At 32.4% G+C, this 11913-nt stretch overlaps 2 protein-coding genes across 5 annotated transcripts; both read right to left on the bottom strand.

The window, feature by feature from the left end:
- Positions 1-23: 23 nt before the first annotated feature.
- Positions 24-6208, bottom strand: LOC124956486. Of its 2 annotated transcripts, none has more exons than XM_047512364.1 (3): positions 5905-6208; positions 812-953; positions 24-731 (listed from the first exon to the last, which is right to left on the bottom strand). In XM_047512364.1, the coding sequence occupies exons 1-3, from the start codon at positions 5912-5914 to the stop codon at positions 575-577; spliced, it is 309 nt and encodes a 102-aa protein (XP_047368320.1). In that variant the 5' UTR covers positions 5915-6208; the 3' UTR covers positions 24-574. The 2 variants fall into 2 exon arrangements, with proteins under 2 accessions (XP_047368320.1, XP_047368319.1); XM_047512363.1 differs by lacking the exon at positions 5905-6208 and adding an exon at positions 5213-5851.
- Positions 6209-6394: 186 nt separating this feature from the next.
- On the bottom strand, positions 6395-10058 carry LOC124956485 (protein singles bar). 3 transcript variants are annotated; one of them, XM_047512362.1, is made up of 5 exons: positions 8754-10058; positions 8494-8653; positions 7917-8099; positions 7486-7626; positions 6395-7415 (listed from the first exon to the last, which is right to left on the bottom strand). In XM_047512362.1, exons 2-5 carry the CDS (start codon positions 8644-8646, stop codon positions 7338-7340), a joined length of 555 nt encoding a protein of 184 aa, XP_047368318.1. In that variant the 5' UTR covers positions 8647-8653; positions 8754-10058; the 3' UTR covers positions 6395-7337. The 3 variants fall into 3 exon arrangements, with proteins under 3 accessions (XP_047368318.1, XP_047368317.1, XP_047368316.1); XM_047512361.1 differs by having other exon boundaries at positions 8494-8650; positions 8786-10057; XM_047512360.1 differs by having other exon boundaries at positions 8786-10054.
- Between the last annotated feature and the right edge of the window lie 1855 nt (positions 10059-11913).

The following is an 11913-nucleotide window of genomic DNA, read 5'->3' as shown; positions in this document are numbered from 1 at the left end:
ATATATTTATATATTACATATATAAATTCGTTGGAACAATTCTAGAGAAAAATTAATGGTAGGTTGTTGAGAGACATGTATCAAATATTTTCAGTGATATACTTTTTTCTATTTGTTTAACCTCTCCAATAAAACGGTCATTGGTTACGATAATTCGAATCTCGTTGTACGTGATTCTCAATTCAATTTATATTTGAAAATCAATAATCGAGAAGCAACCCAGCGCAATCGTATAAAACAATCGAGAAGAGACTTTGATCGACCAATGATCGATAATTCGTTAGTTTTAATAAATCGGTACCTGCTCTTTCTTGCTGCTTTTCAATGGAAAAAAAAGCACGATGAAGAAGAGTTACGTAAAAGAAGATTGCATAAATCACAGCGATAAAACACTATGTCGTTCGACTTCGTAGTAGTAATGGATATATAATATCCTATCAACGTAGTTCGTGAAATTTTTTCGTAAGTTCGTAGAAAAAAGTCATTAATTGTTTCTGTTTCTTCGACTGTTTCGAACGAAATTCTTGCACTTATATCAGTCAATACGAAAAGAGAATCGTTCGATTGAAGATAATCAAACTATGGCATCTCTCGTTGAAAACGAATCGGTTGTATCGTTTGGACACATATCGGAGGCAAAGGACTTAACGTCGTCAGGTTGTGTCCTTCGAACGCGTGGAATTTGTGGCATTTTTAGTCTCGGTTTCCTCTTCTTAAATGTTTCCTTCTTTCTATAATAACATCATTTATTATTATATAAAATTTCAATGATTTTCAGAAAAAAAAGAAAAGAAAAGAAATTGTTACTTACTGATGTTTACAATCGATAAAAATTCCCATTGAAAATAAAATAACAATAGTGACGATTACACCAATTACTACGACGACCAAAGTTACAATCGCATCTTCTTCTTCCGGTGTGAAAGGTGTTTCTGTAGTCGACCAAGATATACCTGAAAACGTATTTAATACAGTTATTTCGTATATATGTATGTATGTATGTATGTATATATATGTATATATATATATATATATATATGTATGTATGTATGTATGTATATATATGTATGTATGTATGTATGTATATATATGTATATATACATATCACTAATTATTTTATCATTATATTTATCAAACATCCTAGCTGCGCAATAGAAAGTGCACGGTAAAAGCGTTCAATTATACAACACTTTTATTACCAGTCTAAAAAACGCATTGTCCAATAGAGAAAACAAAAAGTAATTGCATTCTAATCTCACGAGAACGCCGGCTGTTTTTCGAAATCAAATTTCTAACACGGAAAAGTTATGTATATCCGTATGACATATCATCGTTACGTACGTACCTATGTAATTGATACATTTACAAGGTACAAACAAGCTAGAATTTCAAACTTCGCTGAAGTATACATATATAAATTGTCTACTACGTGATCAAAGATAACCTTTGGTTTCTAACGCAACGATGGAAGTGGAACTTGATGATAAGATTATTTTAGGATGCGTCATTGTTTGGAAGAATTAGATCCCTGTTTAATTTATTTAATGGTCAATAAATACTAAATAAGCATTATTCCACGCGCATATTGAAGACGATATCCTGGAAGCAGATCATCCAATGATCGGCATTCTAATGTTCGCGCATAGAGATCGCGTTACGTCACTTTCACAATAGCAAAGGTAAGTAACCTGAGCATTCATACTAAAAATGCAGACAAAAGAATTAGACTTTGACATTTCGATTGACGTCACTTTGAACGTCAAAGGACCTTTTAAGATAAACAACAACGACATTGAAGTTTGAGCTTTTAGACGGCTCGTTATGCCGAACCGCACGTAGATCATCCAGGATGACGTATAGGTCAGAGTGAAAAGCGGGAAGTGCCATCTAAAATTTCACAAGAACTATTTCTAGTTGGACGGGTCAGGCATGCCGCATTAGAATTTATATCGGATGTACTGTTCTTGGTACAAATGGTTATGAATTTTTTCCTCGTTTTAATTTCTAGATTTTTATCTTTGTCATCGTGGGGTAAAAGTAAAAAAAAAAAAAAAGAAAGAAAATGAACGAGCGTAATTCTAGGAGCGTTAACGATCGAACGTCTCTTTCTCCTTCGCATAGTACAACCATACACCTGCGATTACGTTACTAGCCAGAGTTCGCTATACCTATTCGTCCGCGTCTTCGCATACACGTATATATATATATATATATATATATATATATATATGTATATGTGTACGTATGTATGTACGTACGTACGTACGTATTTACGTAGATATACGCACATCTACACTTACTCAAGGAAAAGGAAAACGAGCATACACCGACCGATACCAGTCGGTACCTGCTAGTGTGAAAGTTATTCCTGACGGCTAAGGCCGTTCTGCATTTTTCGAATAACGAGACAGCGAGTTGCCTGTTCGTATATAACCATATACCATTATCAATAGAACGCTCATACAATAGCACAACCGAACGAAGATCTCCTCAAACTTCCAAGAATCGTAAAACCGCGTGCATTTAACTAGATGAATGGACTTGGAAAAATGACAATATTTCTTACATCGTTCCTAATAATTTTCACTGGGTTTTTATTCATAAATTAAACATTATATTTTACGATAAACCAGCTGCTTTAATTACCTAAGACCAGATAATGGTCTTTAGTCGTGCAAAACAAAAGTTGCTTTAAAATATTCTTTAATGTACGAACTTTATGAATCGACATTTGTTTTCTCTAAATCATCATAATTAACATTTAATGTGCTTTTTATCAATTTATCAAAATCTTACAGGAGAATGAGTTCGATAAGAGTTCTAACTCTTGAAATACGAATGTCTCCGGTCTTAGCGAAAATCTCCTACCAAAAAGAAAAAAAGAAAAAAAGAAAAAAAAATAGGAAAACAGAGGATAATATACGAGTCCATTTCCGTAGTAATGTTTATAAGGTCCGAGAGGAACCTATTCCCTAGAGAAATATTCCTCCTCATTCCGATAGGCCGAGATAATCGCAATTCGACACGACAGGCGTTTTCCACTCACGCTCGCAGCGAAAGGTTACTCGTATAAAAAGGAATCTCGTATTCATTAATTTACTTTCTAGTATAAATAAATTAAATTAATTAGTATCGTCATGAAACAACGAGACAATTTTTTTCTCTTTTAAAATTTTACGATTTCGTTCTTTTTTTTTCTTTTTACCGATTAATTATACTTATTAGCTTCTGACAACTTTTATAAACGCACTATTACTGCTTTTTCTTTCTTTATATATTTATTATAGAGTTTCGGGACCCGAAACACTCCGTGACAAATTTATCACATCACCGAGCTTTATTTATTATTATTATTATTATTATTATTATTCAACAAAAATGAGTTCGCGTCATTCTTATTTTTGTGATAACAACCATACATTCTCTTCTTGTTCTCCTTCGAAACGCAACACAGAAAGAAAAGAATGAATAGCGAATCTGGTAAAGTTTGATTAAGAAACGTTCATTCCTTCGGCAAGCTTTTAAGGATAGTCGCTTAAAAGTTGACATTTTTTTCCTGAAAAGCACACGTTGTAAGTTAGATTGGTCGGACGTTTTCAATTAAACTCTTCGATGATATTTTTCCAGAATAGTTAGATCGTTTGGCAATCAATCCCTGGACCGTTTTTCACTTTCGAACGTAACTATTTCGAATTGAAATGTGCAAAGTTATTAACGACGTACGAGACTATCTTGAAATTTATGAGAATTTTATCATTGAAGTGGCATAAATTTGTATTGTGGCATAAAATTGTAGATAAACGATAAAATAAGATTTAATAATAGATACCTTACAGACCGAAAATTTCAAATAACATAATATCGTATTATTTTGTACTTAAGAAAAGAAAATAAAAATAAAAGAAAAACAATACACATTATCTTCCCATTGTTTTGATAATGATTATTATTCGGAATAGTATTATTGTTGTTTAGTCATTTCAACAAAACTTTCCGCAAGAATTTAGTATACTATATAGAAAAATGTACGAGGATTCGCGCTGGAACTCAGAACTTCGGCACCTGTTGATTCTTTCCTTGCAGTCTCGTGACAAAAAGTCGGATGAAAACGGTATTTAATTATGTATTTCACGATACACAATGAAGGACGGACTAAAATAAGTTTTCTATGAAAAATCGCACGTTCCAGTTTCTCCTGAAAGTGGCGATGAAGTCGTATTCGATACTCCGAGAAAGTATTCAGTTGTACATCGTTTTGTAAGACCTCGTCATTTCTTTCGATTTTATATACGATAAAGGTCGTTATTTCGTCGATATGCTTTTACCGACGTAAGTAAGAAAATATTTTTACTCGTTCGACGATTTGATTTGGCAAGCACCTTCGAAATCACCGACGCAACGACGAGACTCATCACAAACTAAGTGCATTCAAAGGTCAAAAGAATATTGTACGATAAATCATTTATTGAGTTTTGCTTTCGAGTACATTGCTCCCGTTTCTACATTAAAAAAACAAAAGGCAGAAAGAAAGAAAGAAAGAAAAAACGTTTCAATCTTGGCACAAGATCGAAGGATTTTATACTTTCAAGAGAACATTCGCCGTAATGGAATTCCGAAATCGGTTGAGAGGTATGGATTTCGTTCTTTGAAGTATTTCCTGACACATTGTTTAATAATTTAAACGTAATATCCGAATATTCTATTGACCTCTCATCACGAAATTCCTCGTATTAAAAATTTACGAGCAAATTTAATATTCGTCGATCAGTTTCAAAGCCGCATTCATTATCGTTTGTTTGTATCCAGATAATATAAAAAACCAATAAATCAATGCCCTGGAATGATTTTCGCCTTCTCTCTGTGAAAATCGTTGAGAATGCAAAGTAAAAAATAATAAAGAGAAATAAAATAAAAGCCGAAAGATATTAATGTAATAAAATTTTACAATCACAGGTAGTAACAGAAGTAATTCCTATGGGAAATACCTGACTCATATAAAAGAAAACAAAAACATGAACAAAAAAAGAGAGAGAAACAAATATCTCGACAGGGAAAAAAAAACAAAAAAAGACTCATCTGGATCACTGGATACGAAAACGCACGTATACAGTAACAAGAAATACCAGAACTATTTCTCGTAATTTCCTTTACGAGAAATCAACGAGTTGGATCTGGGAAATCAACTTTTCCAATTACAAAAGAACCTCTTTACCTTTGGTGGTTGTGGCGAGTTTATCGGTGACGACGCTTCGCATTTGCGTTCCCATTTTTTTCGAAAATCAAATCCTCCAAAGAAATTTTCACTTTTGTCGAAAAAAACAAAAATTTAACGAGATAAGCTAAGAAGATAGAAGAAGGAATGTGAAAGATAATGCAATATTTCAAATCTATTGGCTAAGGATTAGACCCTCAAGCTTTGACCTCGTACGACTCGTATAACTCGAATATTTGGAATCTTCCGAACGTAGCGTCGCGACCGGTTCGAGATCCTGAGGTAAACTGGCGAGCACATGCCTCGACTAGCACACGATATGCCTCTCGTCGAAGCTCACTCTGGAAGGACGGAGACGGTAGCCAGAGAAAAGAAGGATGGAAACTGAGATTGAGAGAGAGGGAAATAGTGAAAGAGAGAGATAGAAAGAGAAAGAGAGAGAGAATAAGGTTTAAGAGTGGGAGAGAAAGATACGAAGTGCAAGAGGAAGAAAAGAGAAAATGAGAGAGAAAGAGAGAGAGAGATAGAGGAAAGGAGAAACCTCACGGTGAGGTCCGTGAGGATCGACGTGTATAACTCCCATTCACCATCCAGGACACAGGTATAACCTGGTACGCATTGAAATGACCTGCAGCCACGCTTTTCGTACAGTCCTCGTCGAAAATAATGAACAAAATGAAGTATTTACGTACTTACATACATTCTTCGTGCTTGTAATTGATAGAGACGTAAATCTATTTGATTTAATTCCTTGAAACTCTAATATGAGTCAATATATTCTTATCGTACTCGTATCTATATATATACGGAAATATATTCTTTTTTCTTCATCTCAAGGAAAATATTATTGTGGTCGTTGTTACTTCCCTTTCCTTTTACAATTTCAAGCGAAACTCATTAAGACGATCACAAGTTGTTTTCTGTGAAATTCTGTAAAAAAATCAACTGATTTTGATGATAAAATCGAAGACATTGTTGTCAGTCATTACGTACGCGAGATCATTTCTGTATAAACATTCGCCAAAGAGTAAAGTAATATTAAATGACTAAATATTAAAAAAAAAAAAATATATATATATATATATATATATATATATATATATATATTTAATAAGATCATTTGGAATATTTCGAAAATGTTTTTCCAGAAAATGAAAGGAAATTATTATTTAACAAAATTTATTAAAAGTAATACTCTTTTATTATATTAAGTAACGTTCGGGCATATGGTACGCTATTCGCGCCAATACTATTAGAATAAACGTGCGCGAAACAAATTCTGCAAGTAACTTTTATTGAGATTATTCTCATTTTATTGTTCCGCATTAAGAATTTATCTTATCAGGATGAAACTTCGTTGGAAAGGCATTGCTCGTAGGTACCAACTTTGCGATAATTAATTAATTGTTTATCTTACATTCAACTCGAGGAATAGAATGAGACTATTCGAGTTGTCCTCCGTTTTTTTTCACGAACAATTAACGCTTTCTCTCTCTCTCTCTCTCTCTCTCTCTCTCTCTCTCTCTCTCTCTCTCTACCTGACTATCTATCTATCTATCTATCTAACTAGCTATCTATCTATCTATCTATACTGTCTGTACCTTCTTCTTTTTCTCTTTTCCTTTCATGTGCGCGCAAAATTTCACCGTTTTGGTGAGCCGTGAGCAATGAATAAGCAAAGAGAACGTCTAGATGGCCAGCTAGACAGACCAGCACGTTCGCGCCTGCCTTCTCTCGCTTCGAGACACCGGGCCCGAGCACTTAAACAATTTATTTCACTTTCAATAGCTCTGAAATAAACTGTTCGTACCACTTTACGATCAATTTCCTGCGACAACGAAACCGGCCCTCTTCCATCAACGAGAGGATACGAAAATTCGTCGGAATTGTGAAATTTTTCTTGATTCTTTAAACGCTCATCATTTTCAATCGTCATCCCCGGCTAAGGGATCTTTCCTATACCTTGCTTATACATAATGAGATATTTTAACGTTAACGCCTAAACGTTTTGATGTTATCTATAATTAAATATCTATGGACTGAGTTCTAATCAATACGTTTAGGTGCAACATTGAAATGTTCCGATCTGCAGTATTATCAAATTCGGTCCTATTAACATTTAAATCTATCTGCCCGTTTTATAATAAATGAAGGAGAAATATGCATCAAATCCGTGTAATACTCCAACGACTCCGCTCATAATCTGTAAATAATAGACGAATTATTTTCTTTATATAAAGTAATAAGAACAAAGGAAAAAGATGTTAACTTACGTAAGCTGCTGTCATAGCAGGATAAACATCAAATCCTGGCTTTAGATAATACTCAGGCAAGAGAAATAACTTTGTTGAAAAGGCGAGGTAAGAGGCAGAACTCATGTACAAAAAGCTTGCCAATGCATTGAACATCATTTCCTATAACAAACAAGTACAATCGTTTCATATGTATTTTAAAAATATTAAATATGTACATGGATATGCAGTTTGCAATATAGACGAGTATGTGGAAATAAAATTCGAGACGATCCGAACTCAAGTTATTCTTGATATTTTATTTTTAGCAGAGGAAAAAAATATAATTCTAATTCAGAGGAGAAAAAGATAATATAAAATATTATTTGGAAACAAAGTATCTTTTTATAAAAATATATTAACAAGCATACTCCTACGATCATTTTATCGATTAAAAATAATATAATACATACGAAAAGTGATGAACGGATAAGTCTGTAAGATTTTTCTGAGACTACATAGCAGATCAACAAAACGGTGGATATCATAAAGCAGGCCGAGGACGTCGTCAAAGATCCCTCAAAGGCAGATCCAATGGACGTACTATACCTTAAACCGTAATTGACTAACAAACTCTGAATGAGTCCGCTAATTACCTGTGAATAATGGAAATACGTAGCGAATAATAATAATAATAATTTATGTTGGATTAAATTTTATGACATCGTTAATACGATTTAAAATGAATTTTTTCAAAACTTTTTCAAACTATGTTAAGTCGACGCTCGAATTAGACTAACTAACGATAACCGATTTCCGTTTATGCACGAGTTAACGAGTTTACGATAACAGTTGCAACGGTTGTCTTCCTTTAAAAAGGATTTCCTAAAAGATCTTGTTTAGTATTCCGTATATACGTAAATAAAATGGAAAAAGGAAAAATAAAAGAAGAAAGATTTCCTTAATTAACTGTACGAACGTTAACGAAAAAATCGATTTATCCTTTTTTTTCATTAATTAAATAGTATACAATTTCTGACCGTAACTTACCGTTTCGAAGACTTTTACGACTCCCGGCAAAGTTTTAAGGAACTCGATGTGTATGCAGGTGCAACATCTACAGCAACAACATTCGATACCTCCGGCTCCATGAGTTCCGGATGATGACATCCTGATTATTGGCCCAGTAGAATTTTTATCCATGATCCTTCTTGAAAATTGAAATAAAATTACGTACTAGTAAAAAGCTCTCTTTCGATCGTACGATTCTGTTTATAACTTCCGAAAGAATTCCCGTCTGATATAATTACTTCCCAACGATTTAATTGATCGATTTATTTACGTGTTGCTCGGCAGACATTGGAACAGTTTAAAATCTCTTGCAGCTACTCATTCGAGATTAACCCTCGCGAATTTGATTCTCCTCTAATTGGTTAAATGGCGATTAATTCACGTAATCAAAGAGCAGATGATAAGCGTAGTTCATTGATCCTCTCGATCGAAATTGACCGAGCAATATATCTCGATCTTTATAGGTTTCATTAAAGATAATCACGATTGTTTTCGTATTTGAAAATTTTATTTGAATATACGAGTTAAAGAATAAAAGTTTTCTGCGAAAGAAAAGCAGAACCGTGACAACGAGATACTTTTGACGAACTGAGGATGTTTCACGAGTTCGTTCACGATCTTCAAATGTCGTTGCACCCCCTGCGTCGTATATAACACGGGAAACCGTCGTCTATTTCTGGCACGTACCACGAGGCCAGGATGTAAAATCGACTGACTATGCAGCCTTTAAAAAGGAAACATGAAAGAAGTTTATAAAAAAAAAATCTTCAACGAACTAACAAAACGCATATTTTTATCATTGATATAGATTTTGTTAATATCTTTTTCTCTTCTTCTTTTTTTTTTTTTTTTTTTTTTTTTTTCATTAACTCTGGAATTAACGATCCTCAATGATTGTACGCGATTGAATTATTTTACGGAGTCGATACTATACGTACTATAGTGAACGGTATCTATGATTGCTATGATAATGTAAATGATTGTCACCGATAAAATATATGCAAATACGGCTTGAGATTTACAATACATGCGCATACACAATGCATTTGCAAAATACCGTATGCATTCGCATTGTTGTATCCCATTTTCTCTTTGTCTAACTTTATTAAAACTACTCTCACATGAAGACTACGTGCAGATGTACATCCTGCTAATGGTACCAGGAAGAAGTTTAATTTTCGTGAGAGAAATACCGCTACTATGGTGTTCTGTTTCTTGCTTAATTTAATTATATTAATGCTCCGAGTAATTTAGTATACATATATATTTATATAAAGATCTTATTATTATTTCGAAATATTTTGATAAATAAGAGATATCGATACTTCGTTATTCCTTATATTGATATATTTATCAGATATAATCGTTTCAGAATAAATGTCATATAAAGTCTAAAAAGAATTCCTACAACCTTTCTCATCGATTGTGTTTAAAATGTACATCTTCGTAAAATACATCTTTGGATAAGGTAGAAATTTAGATAAAGTAGAAATTCATTGAACCTACCGTCGTGCATATCTAATGCAAAATCTTTTCAATCAAAGATTTTTAATTCGTAAAGTAAATCATTCAGCATAAATTACAATCAAATATTTTTTTTTTTATATTTTATTTAAGTATTTGATAAAATATATATATATATATATATATATATATATATATTTATACATACAATAAAAGCACTATAAATATATACATAGATATTTAATTATAAATATGTCATGTCGATAATAGCGACTTCGACTTAATTATATATATAATTAAATATATACAATTAAATATATACATAGATATTTAGTTATAAATATGTCTTGTCGATAATAGCGACTTCGACTTAACTCACAGTTAATAAAAGTCGGTAAAAGTTATATCCCTAATTTTTCTACATATTCTCTTTAATACATCTTCAAGAAAATTTCACTTTTTTCGAACTTTAAAGAATGACATTGCTGTCATTCTTTAAAACAGCGTTTTACCTTCACGCCATTGACAATATCTATACTCTGCTCATTATAACCTATTATTTTTGACAAGAAGTAATGAATAGTTTCGTGGTCAGAAATTGATTAAAGAAAAATTAACGATAAAAATAAAATGATTATTCAAAAAAAAAAAAAAATCAGCTATTACGCCTATCATCTAATTCCCGGGGAGGGAAGAGGAAGCGCAGACCTGAAAGAAAACAGAGACTATACGAAAATATTCGAAAGATATCGATGGGTGATCGTGATGAAATTTGATGAATATCATGAGATAAAATAATAAATGTGAAATATTACATATATTCTTTGAGCTCGATTTTTTTTCTCTCGAATACAATTGCATCTTATAGGTTAGGTTTATAAGGGAGAAACGAATAAATAATTATTTTTTGTTGTATATAACGATTAAACGATACTAAACGTAATCATTATTGTCACTTCAGATGATGGATATAAGAATTTAATAGCAAATTAATTTTAAAGAAACATAGTTACTTTCAGCTTGACATACGAGTTAAAATAATGAAATCATGCGTTCCTTCGTAAAGATACTCCTACATATGTATATATAAATCTTCACTCCAATTAAACGTATTGTATCGATAATTAGTAGAATAATGTATCCTATGAATAAGATAGGTATATGATTGAATGATAAATATGTGTATATATATTAAGCTCTAAAACGCGAGTAATATAATAAATAAGGGAAAATATTAGACGATCGAAAAACTTCCACCACGATATACATCTGGCAGATCACTGCCGCGTATTATATAAATGTATTTATCGTTCGCGAGAGTCACGTGAACACGTTCCACTCTACTCCTGGTCCAATTGCTTTCCATGACGTCAGAAGAAGCCTTGTTTACTAACACACCAATATAGCTTAGCGTTAACGTATATACGTTCGGAGTATGGTACATGATCGAAGAAGTTTCATTATATAGTTTGTCGTGTTTTCCCTTTCCCCTCTCTTCGTTTCGTATAACCTTCGTTTCTATATATGTATAAAGGAAAATATCAATGTATGTGAACGCTATTATATATTCTCTCGTTAACGAAATTGATTCTAATGTTTTATATAAAATAATTTATATCGATTTATGTATTAATTTATATTGCTTGTTGTATCGACGGCACTTCAAAATTGCCCGCCAACGCCCCATTAATAGATTCTCCCTTACATTATATATATGTAAGGCAATCTCCCCAACATATATATATATATATATATTATTTATATGAAAACACTATAGAAATAAGTATAATCGAATGTGAACAATCGTATAAGAAATAATAATAAAATTATTTCTTCTTTAATAATATAAATATTCTTAATAATATAAATATTTTAATTGACGGAACTTTTGAAATCTACTACTAGATAGCGTTGATCTCTATTCGGCTAAGTCCT

The sequence above is a fragment of the Vespa velutina genome, chromosome 22 (genome assembly GCF_912470025.1).
Source record: "Vespa velutina chromosome 22, iVesVel2.1, whole genome shotgun sequence".
In the NCBI taxonomy this organism is placed as follows: Eukaryota; Metazoa; Arthropoda; class Insecta; order Hymenoptera; family Vespidae; genus Vespa; species Vespa velutina.
This window is presented reverse-complemented; position numbering and strand designations above follow the sequence as displayed.

Excerpts from the sequence above, each read along its gene's own strand:
- LOC124956486 (XM_047512363.1), bottom strand. The coding sequence starts at position 5,267 with ATGGGAACGCAAATGCGAAGCGTCGTCACCGATAAACTCGCCACAACC. Across the intron at positions 954-5,212 it reads ACTCGCCACAACCACCAAAG|GTATATCTTGGTCGACTACA; the intron begins GTAAAGAGGTTC and ends ATACGTTTTCAG. Across the intron at positions 732-811 it reads TTTATCGATTGTAAACATCA|AAAGAAGGAAACATTTAAGA; the intron begins GTAAGTAACAAT and ends ATGTTATTATAG.
- LOC124956485 (XM_047512362.1), bottom strand. The coding sequence starts at position 8,646 with ATGGATAAAAATTCTACTGGGCCAATAATCAGGATGTCATCATCCGGA. Across the intron at positions 8,100-8,493 it reads TCGTAAAAGTCTTCGAAACG|GTAATTAGCGGACTCATTCA; the intron begins GTAAGTTACGGT and ends CATTATTCACAG. Across the intron at positions 7,416-7,485 it reads CTGCTATGACAGCAGCTTAC|ATTATGAGCGGAGTCGTTGG; the intron begins GTAAGTTAACAT and ends TATTATTTACAG.